The 26,798-nt window shown below is 43.3% G+C and overlaps 1 protein-coding gene across 3 annotated transcripts in view; it reads left to right on the top strand.

The window, feature by feature from the left end:
* The window catches only part of TMEM184A (transmembrane protein 184A), a 57,531-nt gene extending 33,092 nt beyond the window's left edge, over positions 1 to 24,439 (top strand). For all 3 annotated transcript variants that reach the window (XM_020975241.2, XM_020975242.2, XM_078152925.1), the window contains 7 exons: positions 5,058 to 5,223; positions 10,048 to 10,138; positions 11,037 to 11,112; positions 11,212 to 11,303; positions 13,588 to 13,757; positions 17,406 to 17,603; positions 19,854 to 24,439. In XM_020975241.2, coding sequence (XP_020830900.1) covers positions 5,058 to 5,223; positions 10,048 to 10,138; positions 11,037 to 11,112; positions 11,212 to 11,303; positions 13,588 to 13,757; positions 17,406 to 17,603; positions 19,854 to 20,095 — 1,035 coding nt within the window. In that variant the 3' untranslated portion in view covers positions 20,096 to 24,439. The remainder of the gene's footprint in view (positions 1 to 5,057; positions 5,224 to 10,047; positions 10,139 to 11,036; positions 11,113 to 11,211; positions 11,304 to 13,587; positions 13,758 to 17,405; positions 17,604 to 19,853) is intronic.
* Positions 24,440 to 26,798: the final 2,359 nt, after the last annotated feature.

The following is a 26,798-nucleotide window of genomic DNA, read 5'->3' as shown; positions in this document are numbered from 1 at the left end:
TGCTCGGAAACTCTGAAACCTTGGAGCAGGGAGCATGAGGGAAATGGGGCGAGCCCAGCACTGAGCACCTGCTGCTGGAGCTGAGCCCTGTTGTGGGGGTTGGGGAGGAGAGGGAGGGTGTCACAGGGACAGGAAAAGCTCCAACTGCCACCAGCGTGATAGCACCAAGTGAAAAGGACTTTGCCCGGGCTCAGGGGAGGATGCCATCTGCCCCTCCTCCTTAAGTGCCCCTCCCTCAGGCACAGGCGGATCAAGCAGTCGGTCCTAGGATGGAGAGTAGCAGGTCCCCTCTGTGGCAAGGCACGCTTTATGTAAAGCTCTTGGGGTGACTTTAGTTCCTATCTGGACATCCCCCTGCCTCCCTATCCTGACCATTCAGCATCCTTTGTATTTCTACAGCCTTCAGGTGCTCTGTGGAGTACTTTCACAACATCTCTAGGAAGTAAACAGGGCAGGAATTATTATCCCTACTTAACAGATATAGGAGCTGAAGCCCAAACTTGCTTAGTGAACCCCAGACCTGCTTAGTGAACCCCTAACTAAGTTCACCTGGGGAAGCTGATGTTAGAGCCAGGACCACAACAGAGCTCTGACATTCTTGGATGTATAGGATACTTCAAGGCACTTTGGCTTATATCCTCTTATAAGAGAAGTTACAGAAATATTATTATTACCCTGGGGGAAGCTAGGTGGTGCAGTGGAGAGAGCACCAGTATTGGAATCAGGAGGATCTGAGTTCAAATCCAACCTCACACACTTATTAGCTGTGTGACCCTGGGCAAGTCACTTAACCCTGATTGCCTCCAAGTTTAAAAAAAAAAGTATTATTATCCCCATTGTATAGATGAGGAAACTGGGGTTCTGGAGAAGTGAAATAACCTCCCAAGGCCCCACAGCTAGTTAATACAGGAGCCAGATTAAGAACCTTGGTCTTCTGACTCCAAATTCTGTTTGTTTGTACCCTTATTTCTTTGGAATAAGCTTGAGAGCAGGCTCTGTTTCCTTTGTGGTTTTGTATCCCTAGCACCTGGCACAGAGTAGGTCCTTTTATAAGTTGCTCATTGGTTGATTGATTGATTTGGCACCCAATCCTTCTTTTTCTCAAGTGTCTTTCACAGTTCCATGCATATAGTGGAAAGCTAGATGGCACAGTGGTGAAAGCACTAAGCCTGGAGTTAGGAAGACCTGAGTTCAAATCCAGCCTTAGCTATTAGCTGTGTGACCCCGGGCAAGTCACCTAACCTTTGTTTGCCTCAGCTTCTTCATCTCTAAAATGGGGAGAGTTATAGCACTTACCCAGCGGGTTGTTGTGAGGATAGCATGAGAAAATGATTGGAAAGCAGTTAGCATAGTGCCTGGCACATAGTAAGTGCTATATAAATGCTATCATTATTATTATTATTATCATTAGCTATTATTATTAACAGTCAATATTTGTTGATTCACTAATTTTTATTTTCTATTTCTCTTTTCTTTTGTTACCTGTTAGCATATTGTACATCCCCCATTGGTTAGGTTGAAGTCTTCTCATTGGCCTAATCTAGTAAAAGACTTAGGGAAAGATGGAAAATTGGAATCATGCTGCATTTTTCTGACTGTGTGTCAGTCCCAGAATTTCAGAGTTGGAAGGGAACTTGGTGTCCATCTAAACCGTCTCATGTGCACCCTTCCCGCCCTCCCCCCGGCAAGAATCTCTACCAAACCACACTCAATAAGTGGTCTTTCATTCTTTACTAGAAGACTTGTAGGAAGGGAAAACCCACTTATCTCCCAAGCTGCCCTAAGTCTACTTTTGGATGACTTAATCATTAGGAATTTTTTGTTTTATAACAAGCCAAAATTTTCCTCCTTGCAACTTCTACCCCTTAATCTTGGTTCTGCCCTCTTGGACCAAACAGAACAAGTCTAATCTCTTTTCCACATGACAGTTCCTTAAGGATGTCTCATGTTTTTTCTGAGTCTTCTCCAGCTTGTTCAGTCCTATCCGACTCGTCCTGGATCCCATTTGGGATTTTCATGGCAGAGATACTGGAGTAGTTTGCCATTTCCTTCTCCAGTTTATTTTACAGATGAGGAAACTGAGGCAAATAGGATTAAATGACTTGCTCAGAGTCACATGACTAGTAAATGTCTGAGGCCAGGTTTGAATTCAGGAAGATGAGTCTGTGCACTGTGGTGCCACCTAGCTGCCTTCTTCTCCAGGTTAAACATCCCCAGATCTGCCGACCACTCCTCACATGGCGCAGACTTTAGGCAGTTCACTGTTCTGATTGCCCTTCTCTAGTCAGTCTTCCATTTATCAGTGTCCTTCCCAAAAAGCAGTGCTCTGACCTGAACACAATACAGTGAAGTCCTATCGTATCATTAGTTTATTCAGCATCTACCCTGTCTATGGTTGTTGTGAGGATAAAATGAGAAAATTATTATAAAGCACTTAGCACAGTGCCTGGCACATAGTAACAGGAATACTGCTTTTTTTAATTAGCTGTTACTATTAGTAGTCAATATTTGTTAATTGATTAATTTTTGTTTTCTGTTCCTCTTTTCTTTTGTTACCTGTCAGCACATTATACACCTCCTGGTGGTTAGGCTGAAGTCTTCTCATTGGCTTAATGTAGTAAAAGTCTTAGGGAAAGATGAATAATTGTACTCACTGGAATAGTGCTCCTTGGCCAATGAATGGCCTCTTAGTATTGGAGTGACTCCCTCCCCATCTCACTACAGTTCCCCAAACTGAGTGAAATGGGGCACACAGGTTCCAACCCCAGAATTCAATCTTTGGGTGAAAGGTCTTGGGGCTCTCTACATTTCTTCTGATTCTTTATCTTTTCTTTTTCTTAACTTTCTCCTCTATCCCTGATCTCTGGGCATGCTCATATCCCTGACTGTGTTGATGGAGAGAGGCTCTGTCATTTGCCATCGACAAGGATAAAAGGCAGGAGCCTCTCTTTAGAACCTAAGCACATTATAAGATACAACCCCATTATGCTCCAGAATATAATCTTACTAGCACAGAGTATACTGGGACTCTTGTCTCCTTTTTCTATTGGGCCATTAACTCGACCCGAAATTTCATTAGCTTTTTTGGGTGGCCACATGACAATGTTGACTCATATCAAGTGTCCCCTCCACCAGAAGCCTCAGATAGGTTTTAGACAAGCCTTCCGCTCCCACTGCCCCCATTTTTTACTTGTGGAGTCTATTTCTTGAGCCTAAATATAAGACTTTACATTTATCCCTATTCCATCTTATCAGATGTAACTCAAAATTCTAGCCTGTCAAGATCTTTTTGGATTGGGACTCTTTTATTTGGTGTATTAGCCATCCCTTTTAGCTTTGTGTCCCCATGCGCAGTTCATAAAGATTCTGTCTGTGCTCTTACTTAAGATACTGATAAAAAAATGTTAAATAGCACGGATCCTTGGAACGTGCCACTGGAGATCTCCTTATAAAATGGTCAATGGCTAATGGCATCTCTTTAAGTCTGGTGTTTAAACTAGTTTTCAGTCCGGCTAATTGGGCTATTATCCAATTGTGAATTTTGTTCAGCCACAGATCTCTTTTGTATGAATAACTGGGAGTTGATTAGAGAACTTGGCATCTGATGGGGGTCGATGTCCTCAAGTTCTCTCTATCCTTTCCCTTTTAAAAGTCACTTCTCTGAAAGGAATGGATAAGTGAAAGGTGAAAAGTGACTGATGAATCTTTGTGTACTTGCCCTTCCCAGAGGTATCTACATCTTAAGGGTGGAAGGCAACTTTCATCCACTTCAGTTATCAGACATTTATTAATAAATCATTCAATCAGCAAATATTTATTAGGTGCCTACTGTGTGTCAGGCACTCTGCCAGGTGCTAAGAATACAAGGACAAAAATGAAACCCAGCACCTGTCCTTGAGGAATTTTGCATTCTAGCGGGAAGACAACATATAAACATAAAGTTGAAGTATATGCAAGATATATTCAAGAAAAATACAAGTTAATTTCAGTGGAGAGGGATCTAGACAGCTCACATGAAGGGGGTTAGTGGAAAACAGTGTTGGTCACTGAGAATACAAAGATATTTTGTCCTTTACCTGGTCCTTTACTCTGAAGGAGTGTTTGTTCCACTAGGTTGGAGGACAATATGGCAGATACACAGATAAGCATAATACAAGGTAGAGTGTGATTCAATTCAATTCATCTAGCACTTATTCAGCATCTACTATATGCGAAGAATTGTGCTACTCCTGGGGACAGTAAGGACATTACATCCTTTCCCTGATGAAGCTTTAAGAGATGTACCTATCTAGATAAAGATAAAATACATTTCAAGTAAATATAAAGTAATTAATTAGAGGCATCAGAAAAAGCCTCTGGTAGGAGTTGGCATTTGATGTGAGCTTTGAATGACAGCTCCATTGAGGCAGCTAGGTGTTGTAGTGGATAGAGTGCTAGGAGTCATGAAGATTAAAGTTCAAATCCAGCCTCAGATACTTACTGGCTGTGTGATCCTGGGCAAGTCACTTCATCTCTGTTTGCCTCAGTTCCCTCATTTGTAAAATTCAGATAATAGTAGTACCTACCTTCTAGGGTTGTTGTGAGGATCGAATGAGATAATGTTTGGAAAAGTGTTTAGCACATTGTAGAATAAATACTTATTCCCTTCCTTCTTCCTCCTCCTAGGAAGGAGAGGTGAGCATTTGTTGTGGAGGCAAAGGAAAGATCACAGCTCTGGAGGAGAACTCAGAGTCACTTAGTCCATCTCTCCCTCTCCCCTTCATTTGGAAGATGAGGAAACTAAGGTCCAGAGAGGTTAAGTGATTTGCCCAATGTCACACAGGTAGTAAATGTCAGAATGGGGATTTGAACTCAGGTCCTCTTTGCAGAATTCTTTCCACTATATCATGCTGCCTTTCAAAGTACTCTAAGATAATCTGAGGAAGGATATAGTACTTTAAGGTAAAGTGGAATTGGTGGGGGGGAAGTGACTTTCTTTTATCCCTCAGGTTGTAGGTGGGGCACTTTTAATGGGCATAAAGGTAGCCCTACTTATCTTCCTCTTCCCCTCCCATCAGATCTACCTACACCTGAGATTCTACACTGTGCCCAATGAACAGCGTTATATCATTCGCCTCCTCTTCATTGTCCCCATCTATGCCTTTGACTCCTGGCTCAGCCTCCTCCTCCTCGGAAGCCACCAATACTATGTCTATTTCAACTCAGTGAGGGACTGCTATGAAGGTGAGCCTGTGCCAGGGTGTGGGGAGAGATGCCTAGAGGGGCCCTGGGGATACTTAGGGAAACTGAGGCTTCAGAACTGTGAGGGACCTTAGAGGTCACATAGAACAAGGGGTCCCACTCTGGGAAGTGTGTACCTGCAAGGGGGGCAAGAAGTTTGTCAAGAAGGCTTCAGGGAATATTTGGTAAATAAACCTATATTGTCCTGTTGAAATTAATTAACTGATCTCTTTATTTTATTTCTTAAATTCTTATGCATGGGAAGCTCTAGAAGTTATTTTCTTTCATATTGAATGGAACTTTATTTTTGTATGCAGTGATACAAGGTAAATGCTAGAATTTATTTCCTTTTACATTGATCTCTTTGTTTTCTTATGTTCCTATATATGATAAACCCTTGAATTTATTTACTTTAAAATTGAATAGAGGATAAGAGAAGGTTTGCCAAAAGCCAAGAGGTAGGGAAAGAAAAAATATTGAGACGTCCTGATATGAAATCACACAGCCATAGAATCTTAGAGTTTGGAAGTTCAACCTTCTGTTATTGTTGTTTAATTGTTTTCCGTCATGTCTGACTCTTTGTGACCTCTTTTGGGTGTTTTCTTGGGAAAGATACTAGAGTGGTTTTGCCATTTCTTTCTCCAGCTCATTTTACAGATGGGGAAACTGAGGCAAACAGGGTGAAGTGATTTGTCCAGGCCACATAACTAGTAAGTGTCTGAGACTGGATTTGAACTCAGGTCTTCCTGACTCTAGGCCTAGCACTCTACTTTGCCACCTAGCAGAGGCTACCTACCTTTTTCAATCATATGTGACAAAGAATATCCCTATAATATACCCAAAAAGGAGGCGTCCAAACTTTCCCTGAAATAAGGAAACAAGCATTTATTAAACACCTACCATGTGCCAGGCACTCTGCTAGATGCCTTAGAAATGTTATCTCCAATTTGATCCTTGGAACAACCCTGGCAGGTACCTGTTTTAGAGTTGAAGAAACTGAGGCAGGCGGTTGCTAAGTAACTTCCCCAGGGTCATACAGGTAGTGAGTGTCAGAGTTTGGATTTGAACTCAGGCCTTCCAAACTCTCGACCCAGCACTCTTTCCACTTCACCATAGAGCTGCCTCTAGTAAACATGACTTCTAATGAAGAATACTTCCAGTGAAAGAGAACTTTCTTTTGCATAGGGGCTAAGAAAGTTCTTCCTCGAGTCAAGCTCTGGGACTCAGTACAATGAGTCCAGTCCCTCTTCTATATAACAGCCCTTCATTAACCTTAAGACAGAAGCCAGATCCCAGCTAAATCTCCCCTTCCTCAGGTTGAAACATTCCCAGTTCCTTCAGTCAATTTTCCTATGGCATGATTTGGAGGGGAGGCCTTTTACCATCACCGTCCTCTGGAAGATCAGCTTTTCTTTCATTCATTCATCCATTTATTTATTTATGACATTAAAAAACTTTTGAGTTCCAAATTCTCTCCCTCCTTTCTGCCCCTCCCCCCAATAGGATATCAGTTATACATGTGAAGTCATGCAAAAAAACACACTGATCTCCAGCTATCATTCATTCATTCTTTTATTTATTACATTCATTTTTTTTAAATTTTGAATTCCAAATTCTCTCTCTCCTTGTTCCTTCCCCACCCAATAAAATATTAATATAACATGTGAAGTCATAAAAAACATTGATCTCCAGCTATCATTCATTTATTTATAACGTTCATTTTGTAAAACTTTTGAGTTCCAAATTCTCTTCCTCCTTCCTGCTCCTCTCCCACCTGATATGACATCATTTATACATGTGAAGTCATGAGAAGCATCGATTTCCAGCTTATCAGTGCCCCTCAGGAAACGTGACAACCAGAGGTGACCACAGGACTTCAGATGTGATTTTACCAGGGCAGAGCACAGGGAAATATCACCTCCCTCAATCCTGGACACTAGGCATCTTGTACTACAACCTGAGATGGTTTTTTGGATTCTGTGTTGTTACAGTCTCGATGCCTATACCATGTTACCACAATTTGCAGTAAAACCTCCAAATCTTTTTTCTCTGCCCTCTAGCTATTCCCCCCCCCCAACCTTACAAAGCTGATTTATTTTTAAATAAAAATTTAAATTTAAAGCCCACGGGTAAGACTTTACATTTATCCCTATTGTAGATCATCTTCTTAGATTCAGCACAGTGTCCTAGCCATATCATTTTGGATGCCGACTGCCTCATAGAACATGTTAGCTATCCCCCTCTGTTTACGTCATCTGCAGATTTGAGAAGCGTGCACGCCCAGACCCTTGTCTAAATCACTGACAAAGTGTTAGACAAGCCCAGATGCCTGGAACGTTCTGCTGCAGACTTCTTTCCAAAGTTGACATCCAACCACCACAAAAAGATGCACACAGCTAAACATCAAACCCATGTCCTCTGACCCTAAATCCACATTTTTCCACTATGGAATACTGATTCTCTGCTAGTCACAAGAGATACGGAATTGGGCCAGCCTGAACCTCCAGCAGCATCTCAGCTCCCTGGCTTTGTTTGCATGGCCAGCATGTCTCTGGGACTTGGTTTTATTATGGGTTGGATCTATCAGGGCCTTTTTTTTTTCCCTTAAAGAGGCAGGGATCCTTACTAGAGACAGCTAGGTGGTACAGTGGATAGAGAGCTGGGCCAGGAGTTAGGAAGGCCTGAGTTCAAATCCAGCTTCAGAAACCTAGCTATGTGACCATGAGCAGGCCACTTAAAACTCTGCCTCAGTTTCCTCATCTGTAAAATGGGAATAATAATAGTGCCTACAACCCAGGTTTGTTGTGAGGCTCGAATGAGATTGCTTAACATAATGCCTGGCCCTTAGTAGTAGGTGCTTAATAAATGTTTTGGGTTTGTTTCCCCTTGATTACAGGCCAGAGGCTACTCATAAAGGAGAAGGGAAAATGACTTTCAGGTGCCTGCACACACAGTTCTTAAGCCAGCATGGATCACAGGTTATTCTTATTACAAAGGGCCCAATTCAATTCAATAAACACTTGTTAACTTATCTGGACCTGGAGTCAGGGGGACCTGTGTTCAAATGCGACCTCAGACACCTACTAGCTGTGTGACCCTGCACAAGTCACTTAATTCCCGTCACCTCCAAAAAACCGAAAAGGGATGGAGGAAGGTACAAGGAGTAGTAATATGCAGTCTCTACCTCCAAAGGGTTACAATCTCATAACAGTGATGGTCTTTACATTAACAAATATAACATAAAAGAGTGTGCATTATAAGAGAGAGGTAGGACAAAACACTTTGAAAATTCATCATATGGACTGTTCTTTAGAATAACTCACAATTATAGAATTTTAATGAATAAAAAACACTTTCCTCACAGAGAACTCAAATGACCTATTCTGAATCACACATATGTAGTATATGGAAGAAGTTGGGTCCAAACCCAGGACCCTCGATTCCAAGTCTAGTATGCTTTCTACTATATCATGCTGCTTAAGTAGGAAGGAAATAAGTATGCATTAAGCACCTACTATGCATCAGGCACTGTGTAAAATGTTTAAAAAATATTATTTTATTTGATCCTGATAGCAACCCTATGAGTTAGGAGCTACCATTATCCCCATTTTACAGATGAGGAAACTGAGGCAGACAGTGGTAAAGTGATACGTTCAAGGTCACACAGCTAGAAAATATCTGAGGTCACATTTGAATTCAGATCTTCTTGACTTGAGGCCCAGAGCTCTATCACCTGTACTACCTAGTGCTGAGATTGAATTTGGGCTAACAAAGATTATTGGACCCAGAGCCCTGGAATCCTGCCTCTAACTCTCACTTGTTATGTGACTATGGACAAATCATTTAATCTTTCTGTGCATCACTTTCCCCAGTAATACCTGCAATATTTTATGGCCAGCCTTGGAGTCAGGAAGACCTGGGTTCAAATCCTACCCTTGACACATAACATGCTGGTCACGTGACAGTAGACAAAGACACTTAACCTCTCAGCGGCTCCGGGCAAATCTCTAGCACTAAATTGCCTGTAGGAGGCTCAGTGAGACACCAAATTCCCAAAGGGCTTCTCTCTGGGGTATGTTTATACAGAAGACATAAAGGAAAGGAACGGGGCGGAAAATTTAAAAAGACATAAAAAGACATTTCCTTTGGAAAAAAAGGAGAGTTCAGAAAGCATGAGGAACTTGAGGGAAGAAAGATTCAGTGCCTGTTTTGGCAGTCTGTCCTTGTGTAACTCTATACAGTTTGTACTTTGCTGGTATCATGTTGTTCAGTCCTGTCTGACTCTCTGTGACCCTCTGGACCTGTCCACGGCGTTTTCTGGGCAAAGATGCTGCACTGGTTTGCCATTTCTTTCTCCAGTGGATTAAGGCCAAAAAAAAAAAAGAAGTTAAATGACTTGCCCAGGGTCACACAGGTAGTGTGTCTGAGGCTGAGTCTGCATTCAGGTCATCCTGACTCCAAGCCCAGAGCTCCATCTCCACTGAGCCACCTAGCTGCCCTATGGTAAAATAGTTTTCTATTTTAAATAGCCAACTGAAATCTGTAAGGTTGAAGAGAACTCACTGTAGAGAGGCATAGAAAAAAAGGAATCAAAGGGAAGGCTGGAGAACCCTCAGGGTGTTGTCTAAAATGGATAATTCTCATCCCAAGTGGCAGCATGTGAAGAGGAGATGAAGGATTTCTTGTTTGGGGGCACACTTGTCTGTTTCTCAGAACTGAGCCTTCCTGGCTATCATAGGTCCACAAGATAGAAATACAGGATTTTGTAGTTTCTCCTCCCAATTGCTCATCTGTTTGTCCTTCTTGCCACCTGTTTGTCCTTACCAGCATTTGTCATATACAGTTTCCTGAGCCTCTGCTTTGAGTACCTAGGAGGCGAGAGTGCCATCATGGCTGAGATCCGTGGGAAGCCTATCAAGTAAGTCATTAATCAATCGGCAGCCACAAGTATTAAGCACCTACTGTGTGCCAGGCACCGAGATAAAAATGAAGCAGTCCCTATTCTCAGGCAGCTTTAGCATGGACCCAGATGTCCTGGGTCCTAGGAGAAGCAAGCAAACCATGAGCTGAGTCCAAACTAGGAAGCCTGAACCAAATCAAGCAATGTTTTCCCCAAAAATATTTTACTGGTATCTTTTGTTTTTACATTACCTTCAGTGCTGAATATTTACTCCCTCCTCCCCCTGTCCAGTAAGCTGTCTCTGGTAGCAAAGATAAAAAAAAGAAGAAGAAAATTTTCATCAAAACCAACCAGCATGTCTGATATAATATTCCATATGACCCCTACTTCTGCAAAGAAGGGAGGGGTGTCAGGCAAGAGGTCTGAAAGAACAGTGCTATCTTTCCTTTTTTGTAGTTCTATTTTTCTTAAAACTTCAAAGAATGTGAAAGCTTGAAAAGGCCTTCGGTTTCATTCATTCTAACTCCTTCATTTTATAGCTGAGACTAGAACCCAGTTCTCTTGATTCCCAATACAATTACTTCGTCATTCTGTCACAGCACTCCCTCAGAACCAGAATCTGGCCCACTTGGGATAGTATGTGTGCATTCGAGTTTTATGGGTGAGCAGAATATGATGGGAGGACATCAGTGCTCTCTCAGCCTAATGCTATGACAGAGAGGCAGAAAGAAAGGGACTGGATTAGATGAATGTGGGTGGAGACCAGTGAACAGATTTTTGGGTTTGTAGATTTCTGTCTGAGTCTCCCAAGCCACCCTGCCCACACTATGCCCTACTGTCTATCTTTCCTGATGTGGACCTCCAGCTGCAGCCCCCATGCCCACTCCAGTAGGTTTTATTTCACTCTGGTTTCTAGGTCCAGCTGTTTCTATGGTACCTGCTGTCTGCAGGGGATGTTCTATTCCATTGGTTTTCTTCGGTTCTGCAAACAGGTGAGTCACGGGGCCAACTGGGCTTGGTCTGAGGGTATGGGCCGGCCCTAGAGCATCACAGGGCTGCCTTCAGCTGACGTTCCCTCTCTCTTTTCACAGGCCACGCTCCAGTTTTGTATTGTGAAGCCCATCATGGCTCTGACCACCATTATCCTGCAGGGGGTTGGCAAATACAATGATGGAGATTTTAAGTAAGAACATGGAAGGCAGAAGCAAGAGGGTGGGAGAGGGCCAAGAGTACCGAGGTGGTGCCCCAAATTGGGGCTCTGTGTGAGAAGAGAAGGATTGAGGTTGGGGGCTGGGAATGGAGGCAGCTCTCATTTTAGAATGAGAACTCTTGGGGGCTGCCTCTGTTAGGAGTGACATTTCATTCAATTAATTGTTGTTGTTGTGCGGTCATTTCAGTCATGTCTGATTCTTGGTGACTCCATTTGGGATTTTTTTGGCAAAGATACTAGAGTGGTTTGCCATTTCCTTCTCCAGCCCATTTTACAGATAAGGAAACTGAGGCAAACAGAGCTAAGTGACTTGCCCAGGATCACACATCTAGTGTCTGAATCCATATTTGAGCTGAGGTCTTCCTGACTCCAAGCCCGGTGCTCTATCCATTGTGGCACCCAGCTGCCAATTCAATTCATAGGACCATAGATTTAGAACTGGAAGAGACCATCTAATCCAAACCTCTCATTTTGCACATGAGGAAACTGAGGCATAGAGTGGTTAAGTGACTTACCCAAGGCCACACGGGTAGTAAGTGTCAGAGGAAGGATTTGAATTGATATCCTCTAACTCCAGAATGTGTTCTTTGGACCACCCCCTGCTTCCCCAATTCAATTCGTTTCAATTCAACCAGCAGTATGTGTCCAGTACAAAAATTAAACAGTCCCTGCCCTAGAGGAACATACAGAGGAGACGACATGCACAGATATTGGAAAATACCAATGGGGGAAGTCATCAGAAGCTTAGTAAAGTAGAAGGTGGGAATCTAAGGGGCAGAGGTAATGAGGGTCAGGGCACATTCTTGGCACAAGAGACAGCCAGGATGAAGGCATGGAGGTAGATGGAATGCTGTGTATGAAGGCCAGTATATCGGGACATGGTGTGGCATGAAAGGGAGGGATATGGAATAAAACCAACGAGCTTGGATGGGGCCAGGCAGGGAAGGGCTTTGAGTGCCATAGTAAATATGAAGCAATTTAGGAGGGAAGCATGAATAACTGAGGAAAGGTAGCAGGAAAAGCCTTTTAAGGTGGGGGAGGAGGTGGCAGCCGAGGTATGCTTCTAAAGAACATAGGGGTTCTATGAAGCAGAGTTGAGGAATCAAGATACCCTGTTGAAATTAATGAGGCAGAGAATAGAAGGCTATGTCAAGAGAATAGCAGAGGGGTAGCTATGTGGTACAGTGGATAGAGCACTGGTCCTGGAGTCAGGAGGACCTGAGTTCAAATCTGGCCTCAGACACTTACTAGTTCACCCTGGGCAAGTCACTTAACCCCAACTGCCTCAAAAAAAAGAGAAAGAGAGAGAGAGAGAGAGAGAGAGAAAGAGAGAGAGAGAGAGAGAGAAAGAGAATAACAATAACAAACAGGCCATTTTGATTTGAATGTAGAATATTCAAGAAGGTACTAGTGACTGAGATCAGGCTGTAGAGATTAGTTTGGAGCCAAATTGTGAAGGACTTTGCTTTAAATGCCAGAGGGGATGGCATTTTATCCTAGAGGCAATGGGAAGCCACTGAAACTGCTGGAGAAGGAGGCGACACAGTTACGCCTGCACTTTCCGAACACTATTCTAGAAACTCAGGGAAAATATAAAAAGAAAAAGATCTGATCTTCACCCTCAACCAATCAATGAATAAGCATTTTCAGAATACCTATTGTGTGCCAACTTCTGTGCTAAGCACTGGGGATGTAAATGCAAAAAATGAGACATTTTCCCTTCCCTTAGGGAGCTTGTATTCTAGCCATTGACTTTAAAATATAACAAAGAAGAAAGAAAACATATACACACAAAGGCAAGTGCACAGATCACACATAAGAACAGCAAGAACACTGGTAAACAGGTACAAATTATTGTAATGTAAACTAAATACCTCCTTGTGGGGAGAAGGAAGAGTCAGGAGGGAATGAGGCTGGGTGGAGCTACCCAGGGATGCTTCCTGGAGAAGGGAGTTCTGAAGGAGGTGAAGAACACACATTGGCAGGGTTGGGAGGGCACAGACAAAGGAGGGGATTTAGTCTCATGTTAGTACTTCCCCCTCAAGAACTCTCCATCCAAACCAAAATGGCCTGGTTGTCTATTCTCTCTGCCTCTGGCACTCGGAACCGGGTAGGAGCACTAGATCTGAGCAGTCAATCCATGTTGGGAATTAAAACTTGAAACTGGAGTTTGGGAAGATGGGGATCATTGGGGATCATTGGGCAGGATGAGCTGACATATGGGTACTCTGTGAATATCCTCTCTCTTTGCCGGTAGTCCCCGCAGTGGCTATCTCTACGTGACCATTGTCTATAACTTCTCGGTGAGCCTGGCCCTCTACGCCCTCTTCCTCTTCTACTTTGCCACCAGTGACCTTCTCCGACCCTTTGAGCCCGTCCTCAAGTTTCTCACCATCAAAGCTGTCATCTTTCTCTCCTTCTGGCAAGGTGGGTAAGGATGGAGAAAGTGAGGTTGCTAACCTTGAGGTCTCCTCTGACCTCTTTACATAGGAAGGGATGGGACCCTGAAGAGAGAGTCACCAGAAAAATGCCATCTACAGCTATATAAGCCCAGTACTTGGCCAGGCAGTGGGGGTGGGGATGCTGGGGGCAGTTGGAAGGAGATTCCTTTTAGAAGGCAATGGGCTCTCTGGAGAAAGAACTGATGGAGTCTGAGTGTAGACTGAAGCATATTTTTCTTCACTTTATTTTTCTGTTTTTGGTTTTTTTTTGAAGATGACTAACATGGAAGGAAATGTGTTTTGCATGGTTTCATATGTATAACTGATGCTATATTTCTTGCCTTCACAATGAGTGGGGGACAGATGGGAGGGAGGAAGAGAATTCAGAACTCAAAATTTAAAATGCTAAAAAATAATTAACTAACAAACAAAAAAGAAGGCAATGGACTATAGTGGAAAGAGCCCTAGTTTTGAAGTTAGAGGTCTCAGCTCTGCTATTTCCTAGTTTTGTGACTTGGAGTAAGTCACTTTATTTTTCTGAGCCTTATTTTCTCCATCTGTAAAATGGAACTAAATGCTTCTACTACATATCTCACAGGAAAAAAAGTGCTATACAAAGCACTCCATAGAGATGTATTATTATTTATCTCCATCAACACTCTCCATTTATGACTGGAGAAATAAGTCCAGAGAAAAGTGTCATGATTTAAATGCACAAAGCAACACAGCTTGATGCCTGTAGCCACATAAACAAAGATATTTCTTGTCCTTTCCAAAATAAGCTCAGATTTCTGCTTTTATCTTACATAAGGAATCAAACCTCCTCTCCAAAGAGAACCTATTTGGGTATGGCTCATTGCACTATGTATCATCTGAGTTTCAGATACGTGCACAGTACTGTGCTGGTGCAGTGAAGGTTGTAGGGCTCATGGCAAAGGGCAAGAAGTTGTTAGTACATGTTGTCCAGTTGTTTTCAGTCGTATCCGACTCTTTGTGACCCTTTTTGAGGTTTTCTTGGCAGAGATACTTCTGCAGTTCATTTTACAGAGGAGGAAACTGAGGCAAAAGTGACTTGCCCAGGGTCACACAGCTATTAAGTGGCCAGATTTCAACTCAGGAAGATGAGTCTTCCTGCCTCCAGGCCCGACACTCTATGTACTGTGCCTCCATACGTTAGTACATACAGAGGAGATAAAAGGCACAGGCCTTGCCCTCAAGTAGTTTATTATGTCAAGCTCATTGGTGAGTTCAAAAGGCTTCCCAAATGCTCAGGTATGCCACTGTTCTACTGGTGCCCCATTCCCTTATAAGAACTGGAATCACCTCTTTCTTTTGCCCTGGTCTTCATCCTAATGACATCTAAGTTCCAGATCAGGGCCTTGGAATAAATGTAAGATTACGGAGAAGAAGATCAACTCTTTGCATTTGTTCAACACACATTTATTGAATGCCTAATGTGAGCAAAGGGGCTATGTTCATTGGAGGAAGATACCAAGATAAAAGAATCCCAAACCATTCCTGCCCTGAAGGAGTTTGTAGTCTTGTAAAGAAGATGAGCCAAACACACATAAGTATAATATAAATAGAATGTGGTATGAGTGATACATAAGATATATGAGTAGAGGCAGCTAGGTGGCATAGTGGATAGAGCACTGGCCCTGGAGTCAGGAGGACCTGATTTCAAATCCAGCCTCAGACACTTACTAGCTGTGTGACCTTGGGCAAGTCACTTAATCCCGATTGCTTCCCCCTCCCTGAACAAAAATAAGATATATGAGTGATGTAAGATATGTGAGTGATAGAAATAATGCATGTGAGTGGTATAAGCTATGAGTGGGGTTATATATAAGTGATATAAATGATATGAGGTATATAAATGATGTAAGTGATATGAGCGATAGAAATTATATAAGATATATGAGCAATATAAGTGATGTAAGATATGTGATAGAAATGATATAAGATATATGAATGATATAAATGATGTAAGATATATGTGTGATATAAAATACATGAATCATACAAGTAATCTATATGAGTGATAGAAGACATAAGATGAGTCATACAAGTGATGTGACATATAGGAGTGATATAAGATATGAGTCATACAAGTGATATGAGATATATGAGTGATATAAGATATATGAGTCATACATGTGATATATATATATAAGTGATATAAGATATATGAGTGATATGAGGAAAAGATCACTTCTGACTGGAGTAATTAAAGAAGGCTTTAAGGAAAAGGAGGCATTTGAACTAAGTCTTAAAAGATGGATAGGATTTTTACCTCATACCTAGCAAGTTGGCAAAGGTGACCAAAGATGGATATGGACATTTTTGGGTGGTGTGTGGAATGTGACTTGATCCAACTATTCTGGAAAGCAGTTTGGAATTATCTTAAGAAATTTACTAAGATGTCACATTGCCATTAACCCAGACATCCTCCTGCTATATGTATGCCGTAAGGAAGCCAAGACAAAATCAAAGGTCCCATATATTCATCAAAATAGTCATAACAGTACCATCTGGTGGTAGAAAAGAACTAGAAACAAAGTAGATGGCCATTGAGTAGGGGAATGGCTAAACCAGTTGTGGTATGTGAATGTAAAGAATATTACTGTGCTGCAATAAATGATGAATATAATGGCTACAGAAAAACATAGAAAGATTTATAGGAACGAACACAAAGTGAAGTAAGCAGATCCAGGAAAACCTTATACACAATGACTACAGCAATGTAAATGGAAAAAACTCCACCCACCTCACCCTCCCCACCTCACCCCCACCCCTAAAAAAGGGAAACTGAATGATGTAGAATGACCAAGAAGCTTGGTCTTGTAGTAAAGTTAAGAAAACAGATCTCCATCCATTCTTTTCAGAGATGGGGCACTGTGGGTGTGGTATAATAGTCTTTATACTATCAAACTTGGTCAATATATTGGTTGGTTGTGCTGAACTATTTTTTTCTTCTTTCTCTTTTTATTTTTTGTTATAAAGTATGATTTGATAGAGGAGGAAAAAGGAGTGGGATTTATTCATAAATGAAGGTGATCAGAAAACATCAATTAAAATGTTTAATTAAAAATGAAAGATAGGAAGGATTTCAAATAGCAGAAAGAGATGAAGGAAATAGACCCTTTCAAACATAGAGAATGGTATGAGCAAAGATGCCTGTCCCCAGATCCACAACTAAAGTGGTGAGAACAGAGCTTTGTGCAGAGTACCAAACATTTGAGGGTGCCAACAGCATTGATCCTGGAAACATTTCTTCCATCTAGCAGCTACCTCTGCATCCCCAACAGTATCCCTCCTTCAGTAGGTTAAATATCCTCCATGTCCTGGTGTTCCAGGATGAACTTTCTTCCACATCCTAGGAGAACTCCACATCATACCACATACCCACTCGTCACCCTCCCTTTTTTCAGGTACAAAAATTCCTTGTTATAACTCTGTACCAAAAAGGCCATGCCAAATGAAATGAATAGAGTTCATTTTCTATTATGGGAAACACAGCCAACCTCCTATTTTGTCATGGTGGAGCCCGGGGTAGCTCTGTCTCCCCATCAGCCATGTTATTTCTCCTTTCCTGTCTCTGATTCTAATGAGACTCTCAATGTTACTCCCATAGGGATGCTGTTGGCCATCCTGGAAAAGTGTGGGGTGATCCCAGAGGTGCAGATCATTGATGGGAATGAGGTGGGGGCTGGGACAGTGGCTGCTGGCTACCAGAACTTCATCATCTGCATTGAGATGCTCTTTGCCTCTATTGCCTTACGCTATGCCTTCACGTGCCAGGTGTACTCAGAGAAGAAGGAAGACTCACCAGGTAACTTGCTCAGGCGACTCTCCCAAAGTCAAGTGGGTGGTATTGAGACCTCCCAGTTTGTAGAAGGCATGAGCGATATGCCATAGGGTCCCATCAAGCTCAGGAACTGTGATGCAAAACTGGGCATTAGGAAGGAAAGACCAGACAAATTGTTGCTTTCTGGGGGTTTTGCCTCCTTATCGGGGAAAACCCTAGCCAAATATCTGGGGCTCGATGGAGTTGAAGTTGGACACCAGTAATTCCACAGCTGGTCCAGATAGCTGAAAATGGGGATCTGAGCAAGAACTTCATTTGCAGCATAGAGCTCGTCCTGGAAAGGACAGTAAAGGTCCTCTAGTTTAATTCCATTTTACTGTTAAGCAATCTGAAGCCAGAAAGGTTAAATAAATCAGCAAAGGTCACACAGAAGCAGAATTTGACCTCAATTCCTCTGATTCTTTGAGACACTATGCCATAGGTGATAGGGATTGGCCTCTGACCCAGGAAGACTTGGGTTCAAGTACCATGTCTGACACATATTGGCTATAGGAACCTGGACAAATCACCTAACTTTTCAGTGCTCCATCTAACTCTCTAAGGTTGGAAGTTGTGGAGATGCCAACCTGCACTGTTAAAGGGAGTTTCCTCACCCAGGAATCCCCTGTGTTGACAAAATCAGAGGTTTATTTCCTATCCCTATCTTTTGACTCCAAATCCAATGGTTTTGGTTTTTTTGTTTTTTTCCTTACCACACCAAATCCTGGCAGAGAGATTCAGGGAAGGAACCTAGCTCAAAGGCTAAGCCATCCCTGACGGCCAGAAGGAAATGGAAGCTGAGTGGTCCCAATTGGAATGGCCTTAGACAAGGATGTTGGGTAGTAATTCTTGTGCCCTTTCTGTCTGTGGATCATTTCTGCTCCCAAACAGTTACTGGATAGGATAGGGTTGCTTGATTAGACCCCAGTGAAGTGCTATTTTTTGCTTTTGAGTTTTTTTCTATTAAAAATCCCAAGCAAATGGTTGTTTTGGTCCAGGACCACAATTATAGAAACACGGTCATACTTTGAACAGGAATATAACTAAGACACCAACTCACAGAACACCTGGGTAAGGGGAGGGCTGGGATAGGGTTCTCCTGGGTCACACTTAGACAAATGCCTCGTCAGAACAGCTCATTTAAAAAGTGATTGGATCCAAAGGATGGAGACCAGCTGTTCTGTCTCCCATGGGTACAGAACAAGAGATAATGAACTCAAAGTGCAGTCAGGAGAGTTTTCAAGAAGTTATAAGCCACTTTCTGAATCATAGGGGTTGTTATTAAACTATTGGACTCAGGGGAGGAAAGTGGCATTTATATAGTTCTCCCAACAACTCTGTGAAATAGGTACAACAAATATCACTATCTTCATTTTACAGATAATAATAGCTAGCTGTCCCTGACACTAGCTGTGTGAGTGACCCGGGGCAAATCCTTTAACTTCTCTGAGACTCAGTTTGCTTATCTGTAAAACAAGCATATTATCTGTAGTACCTACCTCACTGGGTGGTTATGAAGCTCAAATGAGATTGTGTACAACACTTGACAAACTCTTGGGCTCTCTCCAAATGCCAGTTATCATTATCTTTAAGAGTAAAAGCCATTCAGCTATTTGAGATGGCCAGAAGTGTGGGCTAGTTCAGAGACTGGGAGCCGGAGCTGGAGACAGAGGATTGGGTCTGTCCCTTCCTCCTTTTCAGACCTAGAGACAGAATCAGTTATAGTTAGAGGGGACCTCAGCAAGCCATCCAGTCCAACCTATACCTGCAAAGAAATCATACCATGACACATGTGACAGTCCAATCTCTCTAATGAGATAGAGCAACATAGAATGATTGCTATCTTGGGAGTCAGAGGACTTAGGCTGACATGAATGCTACACCTTTTAAAAGTTGTATTGAGACATTTTCCTCCCCATGAATGCCTACTAGCTCACCTATATTATCTCAGCCCCTAGGATGTGATCATTCCTGTGACAATAGTTTACCAGGAGATAGCTGGGCTTAGTGTGTTACCTTACATTGGGTGAGCCTTTTAACCCCTCCGGGCCTCAAGTTTCCTCATTTGAGACATGAGAGAGATTAGGTGGTCTCTGAGGTCAGCTCCAGATTTGTGATCCTATTATCCTACCCCCTCCCAAGGTAGCCTCTTCAGTTAGGGGATGGTTCTTAATGTGAGGGGGTTTTTCTGGACCTCCTATTAGCCTTGCACTCATTCTAACTTTTTGCCCTCAGTGACAGTGGCTCCCATGCAGAGTATTTCCAGTGGGCTCAAGGAAACCATAAGCCCTCAAGACATCGTCCAGGATGCCATCCACAACTTCTCGCCTACTTACCAGCAGTACACTCAGCAATCTATGCAGGAGGTCAAAATACAGGGGCAAAATGGGAACACGACCTCTACTTCCCATCCTCCTGGGGGCAAGAAGAACAAAAACATAGAAAAGAGGATGTTAATCCTTTCAGATGAGCTGTAGGGGAGCTTCTGAGGGAGCAAGGACTTCATACCCTGGGAGTCAACTTTTGCTTGAGGAGCTGTTCTTGGACAGTTGTCAACATAACCCCACCAAGTACATGTGGGCTGTGGGGGGAGGGGGTATTGCATTCTCCCACCGCTATCCTTCTTACCAATCCACTGCCTAAGTTCTAAGAACTGGTCCTGACCATGGGAAAGAACATGAAACTACTCAGGAGAGGTCTTTTTCCAAGACTGGTTCCACCCTACCGTGACCATGGGGTCTACAGTCCTGCTGTGTTTTCATATCTGATAGACTGCCCCCCCCTTCACCCCCAATCCCACTGCTCAGATTCTTCTAGTGACTAGTAATGTACTTTCTTGCTGGGCTGTTTGACTGGGGTCAATGCCTTCAACAGAGCTCGCCAAGAGAGAACCCTCCTTTCCACAGTCAATGAGCAATCATTAGGCATCAGGTGTGTCCCAGGAACTGTGCTAAATGTTGGGCATACAAAGACCAAAAAAACCCAAAACCGCATTCATTCTCCTTCTTAAAGGGATTTCTGATTTTGAATAGGGAGTCTGAGGACTGGGGATACTTCTGAGCTGAGCTAACTTCTAAAGACTCCCCCTCTGATCCAGAGAACCTGATGTCGGTCCCTTTGCTTGGTCACGTTCTTTGGGAGCGTTACAGGGGGCAGCAGAAGAGGAGAATCCATGGAGTATCCTAAGTGTAGGGTAATGCTAGGACTTGCCCAGCTTCCCCCATGCCAGAAAGTATTGTTCCTCAGAGTTACCCAGAACCCAGGGGACATATGACTAGATGACACTTGTCAAAGTTCTACCCCCCAGCTACAGCCAAAAACTAGAATGTCCTCAGGGGCTTTGCATTGGAATTTGTCAGAGGTGCCACCAAAGACCCTTCCCCAACCCCTGACACTGCCTGCTACATGTCCCTGTGCTGAAGGAGATTGAACCGGGGACCCAGACCTCACAAGCATGAGACAAGAGTGGGAGGGCTGTTCCAGCTAGTCTGTAGAGGTTTGTATGGGTGAAAGGGACTTCTTCCTGGAAAGCTGTCGCTTTCCACAGAGTGGACACAGGCCTGTCTAGGTCTGGCTGAAAGCAGAGCTGTTGGTGAATTAGGAACCCATTTCTTCCCCTTTGGGGCTGTATAAACAAACATCAGAGCAGGTCGCATGGAGGAAGGGGGAGAAAACTTGTTTGGGTTTAGTCAACTCAACTATGTGCAAAGTACTAGGGATACAGAGACAGAATTGAGAAACAGTGCCTGCCCTTAGGGAACTTACATTCTACCAGGGGATAAAAACAAACAGATAAGTAAATACCAGTAATTTGAGAAGGCAGGTTAGCAGAAAGTAAGCAGGTAACAACTTAGGGGGATGTCATAGCACATGAGCTGAGCCTTGAAAGAATCTAAGGTTTCTAAAGAAGTGGTGAGGGGAGGTGTCACAGGTATGGGGGGAGAGAGGCAACCTATGCAAAGATGTAGAGGAGGCAGATGGGAGATGGGGTGCACAGTGAGATCCCAGGGAACTGCAAATAGATCCTGAGACTTGAGTAGATTATTTTTTTTTTCCTGCTGGAGACACAGTGAGGTAAAGGATTGTCCCCTGGACAGATGTCTATAATCAAGGGAGGATTAAAAACAAACAGAACATGAACCATGGCCTTTCTTTTCCTCTCCTCAAAGACTGACAGCAGAATTCTCTCCAGTGTCAGTACTTAGATGGAAGGAGACTGGCAGGTGATGGGGAAAGTGGGAATGAACAGGCTTTGAAAGTTATGTCCAAAAGACGGATCAGCCTTTAAACAGCATGGCTCTAGTGAAGTCTCACTCTTCAGGGACCGACTTGGGAATCTCGAGGTACTTCCTTGTCTAGGAAGGAGGATGGGGGGAGTGGGCTGTAAGCCACACGACGCCTTCCTTTCCCAGCTGTGCCATGGGTCAGAGGATCGTGAGACACGCCACAACGTGTCACAAGTTTCCAAGTGAATCGCTTTTATTTTTATATAAATGTCCTTTTGTTTTTGTCCCCCCCACCCCCAGGGATCTGTCTGGCTTCTATTTCTGTGTAGTCCATCTTAGCTTAGCTAAAGGCTTAGCTAAACTTCATGTGGGGTCAGGCTGAAAACTGCCCTGGGATGAAGGGTGTAGGGGAGAAGCACAGGAATTATCTTCTGCTGCCCCTGAGTTTCCTCCAGCTATTAGGGGTGCACTCGAAGCCTGATGTCAACACCACCTTCTCTTTATGTTACATGACTGTGTTTTTCAGAGGTGATCTCATTCATTCTTATGAGGTCATTCAGGGGGCAGGGACTGTTATCCCTTCTTAATTGAGGGAAAATTGAATACTCTACTTACTAGATAATTGTGCTCAAGGTCGCCCCAAGTGAGCTAAGTTATGGCTAGAAGGGGAGGAGAAATGATAGTGGACAGATGTGTCCCTGGATTAGGACCTGAACCCCTGGGACTACCTTGAGGCCAGAGAGTTCTCTAGGCTGCTTCTCAGGTTCCTCAGGCCAGTGTCTGTTTTCAGGTCAGAGTTAGCTGAAGAGGAAATGACAAAGTCTCCAGTGCTAAGAACTCTGATTCCCTGGGGTCCTTTGGAGAGTGGGAATCCAGGCAGCCTGACTCCCAGGCTAGTTAGTTCTCTGTTCCTGAAACACCCCTCCTGTTCCCAATCCCTGCCCCCACTTCTGGCCATCCCTCATATGTACTAACAGCAGGACTTTGCGATAAGATACACCAGCGACTTTTCCAGTCCAGCCTCTGCTTAGCTGGCTGGGAATGTCATTCTCTTATCACAATGTCTCCGGCTGTTGGCAAACCTGAGAGTTGGCCTTCCGTCTCTCCCCACCCCCACTTTGGTAGGACCACACCCATGTTTCTGCTTCTAAGACCAGTCTCAACAAAACACAAGGTCAGCAAGTTTATTTGGTGGAGGGGGAGACACACCCTAGGTGTCAGCAATCCAGATCAGGCACCAGATGGGCTTAACCTGAGACCCCACCACAAGCAATGAAGTTTTGAGGGGCCAGAAGGACAACAGGAAAGTAGGAAAAGATGTGTTGATCTGTTGTGTTCTCATCCTGAGATGGCATGAATGGCGACAGGTGGACAGGAAGGCCACAAGCCTCTTTGCAATTGTCCTCCACAGTTCACTAGGAGCCTAAAGGCAAAAGAGGTCAGGCCTTTGCTCAGCAGCATGGTAAGCTTAGCTTGTGAAACAGTTGAGTTGGATCAGAGGCTGCAAATTCTAATCTTCCTGTGGATGCAGACTAGCCCATTTCATTCAGTAGCCACTGATTGCCTCAAGTGAGGCAATAAACGTTCCTTAGAGGGGATGCAGTAAAACCTGTTTTCTGATAAGGAGTGGGGAAGCGGGCCCCAGCTGTCAAAGCTTGACCAGCTGCATTAAGCAAATGAAGCATATTGCCTTTGGAAAAGGCAACTTGCCCAGACTAAGGTGACGTAGTACTCCTGTGAGATCCTTATGTTCAGACGGTGAGCCTGAATCATTGCCTTTGGCACAAGTGGAGAGAGTGCTGGGCTTAAGGTCAGGAAGACCTGGATTGAAAGTCCACTTCAGAAAACTGCTAGCTTTATGACCCTGGGCAAGTCACTGAACCTCTCTCCAGTCTCAGTTTCCTTACCTGTAAAATCAGGATAATAGCACTTAACCTCACAGGGCTGTTGCCAGGTTCAAATGAGATAATGTGTATAAATTACTTTGTAAACTTTAAAGCCATGAACAGATGTCCATTAGTATTATTTATGGTGGTCTAAAATAGAGCCACACTGGTTCTCGGTCAGCACATCTGTGATGAACACATGCATGTTGAACATCACAGGGTTATCTCAAAAGGGGGTATGGCCTAGGATTGTCTTTCATTTCCTCAAACTGCCCTTTCCTTGCTTTTAGGGGAAAGGGAAAGTAGGGCTCTTTTAAAAGTCTCGTGACCTCAAATTTATAATGGCTAAATAAATGCCCAGGTAAGCTGAACCTTTTTACAGTGGGATAGTGTAAGGAGTTCTGGACTGAATCAGGCCTGTTTGCCCATCTATAAAAGGAGGGAGTTGGCCTTTTCTACCTTTAATGTTGTTCTATGATTCTATGACCTGATACCCAGTCCTGCCACTAATCGACGCAGTACCTTGGGTAAGTCATTAACTGGATCTGTTTCTCCCTCCTTTAAGTTTCTTTTGGGTTACTGAACTCAACCAGAGGTGTCAAACACAGGGCCTGTGACCCATATATGGCCCACAATACTCCCAAATGTGGCCCAAACCAGATTCAGTGTAAGTGGGAAATAGTTTTAAAAAATAAAAATATAAAACAGATAGTATGTGGTTTTCTGTCAATATGTGGCCCACAGGCATCATCACGTACCATTTAGTGGTCCCTGTTTCTGCTTGAGTTTGACCCTGCTGCATTAGATACCTTCCAAGGTCCACTTGAGCTTGAATATCCTATGATTCTATTTCTATAGCTTCCCCAGGATGCCAAAGCCCTATCCATTTTTTGGTCATGTTGTCTTGTCACTCTTTAACAAACCAGTCTCCCAAATTCACACTCCAAAGGTTAGGCAGAGGTTAAAGATGGAGTTTTAGCTTGGAAACCTCCAACATTCAATGGCCATGTCCACATGGAGGTCTGTATGGGTTTGTCCTGTGGTTCTCAGGTAGCAATCATCTCTTCTAGCTTTGCGTCTCATCAGGGAGGACTTCCAGGAGCCACACCTTTTAAAAGTTGTGTTGAGACATTTTCCTCCCCATGAATGCCTACTAGCTCACCTATATTATCTCAGCCCCTATGATGTGATCATTCCTGTGACAATAGTTTACCAGGAGATAGCTGGGCTTCTGGCCAGAAGCTCAAGAAGGGACAGGCCAAGCTTTCTTCTAAAACCTTTTGAGTCCTGGACAACAAACCATTCTTCGCAGGCCTACCATGCTGACCCTAATGGATTTAAAATTCAAGATTTTGGAAGTACAATAGAAAACTTTAAATGGTTTTCACAAACCTACTTGGTTTATTCAATTCCCAAATAAATTAAACCCTGACCTATCACTGACGAGCTGGTCGGTCACAACATCATCACCATCATCTCTAACATTTCTACAGTGCTTCCTATGCGCCAGGCACCGTGCTAGATGCTAGAGGTCCACAAACAAAAGGAAAACATTTCCTGCCCTCAGAGGCTTATATTCAAATGGGGGCCAATGAATCTGAACCATCACATCTATTCTCAATGGAATGGAACTGGATTTCCCCCATATCTCCCAAATGTCAAAAGACCTTGAGGAAGACTTCTGGCATGTTGGATGGATCCCCATGGCAAATTTATGGGAGAATATGGATGAGTGCACCGGATGGGTAGGCATGGGTTGATCTACATGTATGAAACCCTTGTATCAATGAAGTCACAGATTCAGTGGACTATTAGTCTTAAATCGTAGAACTCAAAACTTGGAAGGGAGGTCATCTCATCTAATCCATACCTCACCATTAGATTAAGAAATATGACTAATAAAGCCTTCGTCAAGCTAACGCATCAATAAAAATTTAGAATAATGACATGGTTAGAATTTCGTTCTAAGCTATGAGAAACTTCCACTGCACAAGGATTAGAACAAATTTCATCTAATGAGACACATGAAGTAAGAGAGGCAGGATGGTATAGCAGATAAAGTACTGAACTTGAAGTCAGTATGACATGGGTTTACATCCCACATCAGACACTTAACACCGTGGGCAAGTCACTTAACCATTCTTATGGCACCCCTCAGTTCCAAATCTGTAAACATGGTGGAGCGAGGGAATGTGGGCTAGATTAGACGGCCTCCTAAGGCCCTTTTCAGCTCTGAATCTGTGATACTGTGATATACAAACGTATTGGTAGGTGGCTATAGACAGAATGCAATTTCTGGCTCCCCTTTTACAGGCAGGATGCAATTCCACTTCTTGCTATGGCAGGTCAATGTAATGCAGATTTTCCAAATGTGCAAATAGGGACGTAGCTGTGCAGTTTGGAGAATGATTGGCAAATTTCCAAATGTAGCATACTGAGGTTTTGCCCTTGTTCTGCTAGTGTTATGGAGCAACAGAATGAGCACTGAATTGAAGTCAGAGGCCCTAGGTTTGAACCTCAGCCCTGCCACTTACTACTTGTATAACTTGTGTGGCAAGTCACTTAACCTCCAGGGCTCTGTTTGCTCCTCCTGTAAGGAGCTGGGTATTACTGTAGATAGTGCTGGACTTGGGAGTCAGGAAAACCTATGATCAAATCCTGCTTCGGACACCTAGTAGCTGTGCAAGTCATTTAACCATTCTCAGTCTGTTTCCTCACCTGTAAAATAGAGACAATAAATGCATGTATATCATGGGGTTGTTGTTAAGTACCAAACGAAATGACATATGAAAAGTGCTTTACAAACTCCCAAACTGTGTAAACGCTAGCTAAGATTGTCTTTGAAATGAGGGTAATTAACTAGATATTTTCTAACGTCTGTTTCAGTGTTAAATCCATACTATGCCCCCTTTCAAGGTGTGCGTGCCTGGGGATGACGGTGTTTCTCACTGTCCTGGGTGATGTGGCCATTGTTCAGAGGTCTGGAACACCTTTAACAGGTTAATATGAAGCAGCTGAAGCCCACAAGCACCCATTAATCCAAAGTCCAAAAACAATGACTGCACACC

The sequence above is a fragment of the Phascolarctos cinereus genome, unplaced genomic scaffold, assembly GCF_003287225.1.
Source record: "Phascolarctos cinereus isolate Bilbo 61053 unplaced genomic scaffold, phaCin_HiC Scaffold_4;HRSCAF=312, whole genome shotgun sequence".
NCBI lineage: Eukaryota > Metazoa > Chordata > Mammalia > Diprotodontia > Phascolarctidae > Phascolarctos > Phascolarctos cinereus.
Note: the sequence above shows the minus strand (reverse complement) of the source record. Positions and strands in the feature narration are given on the sequence as shown.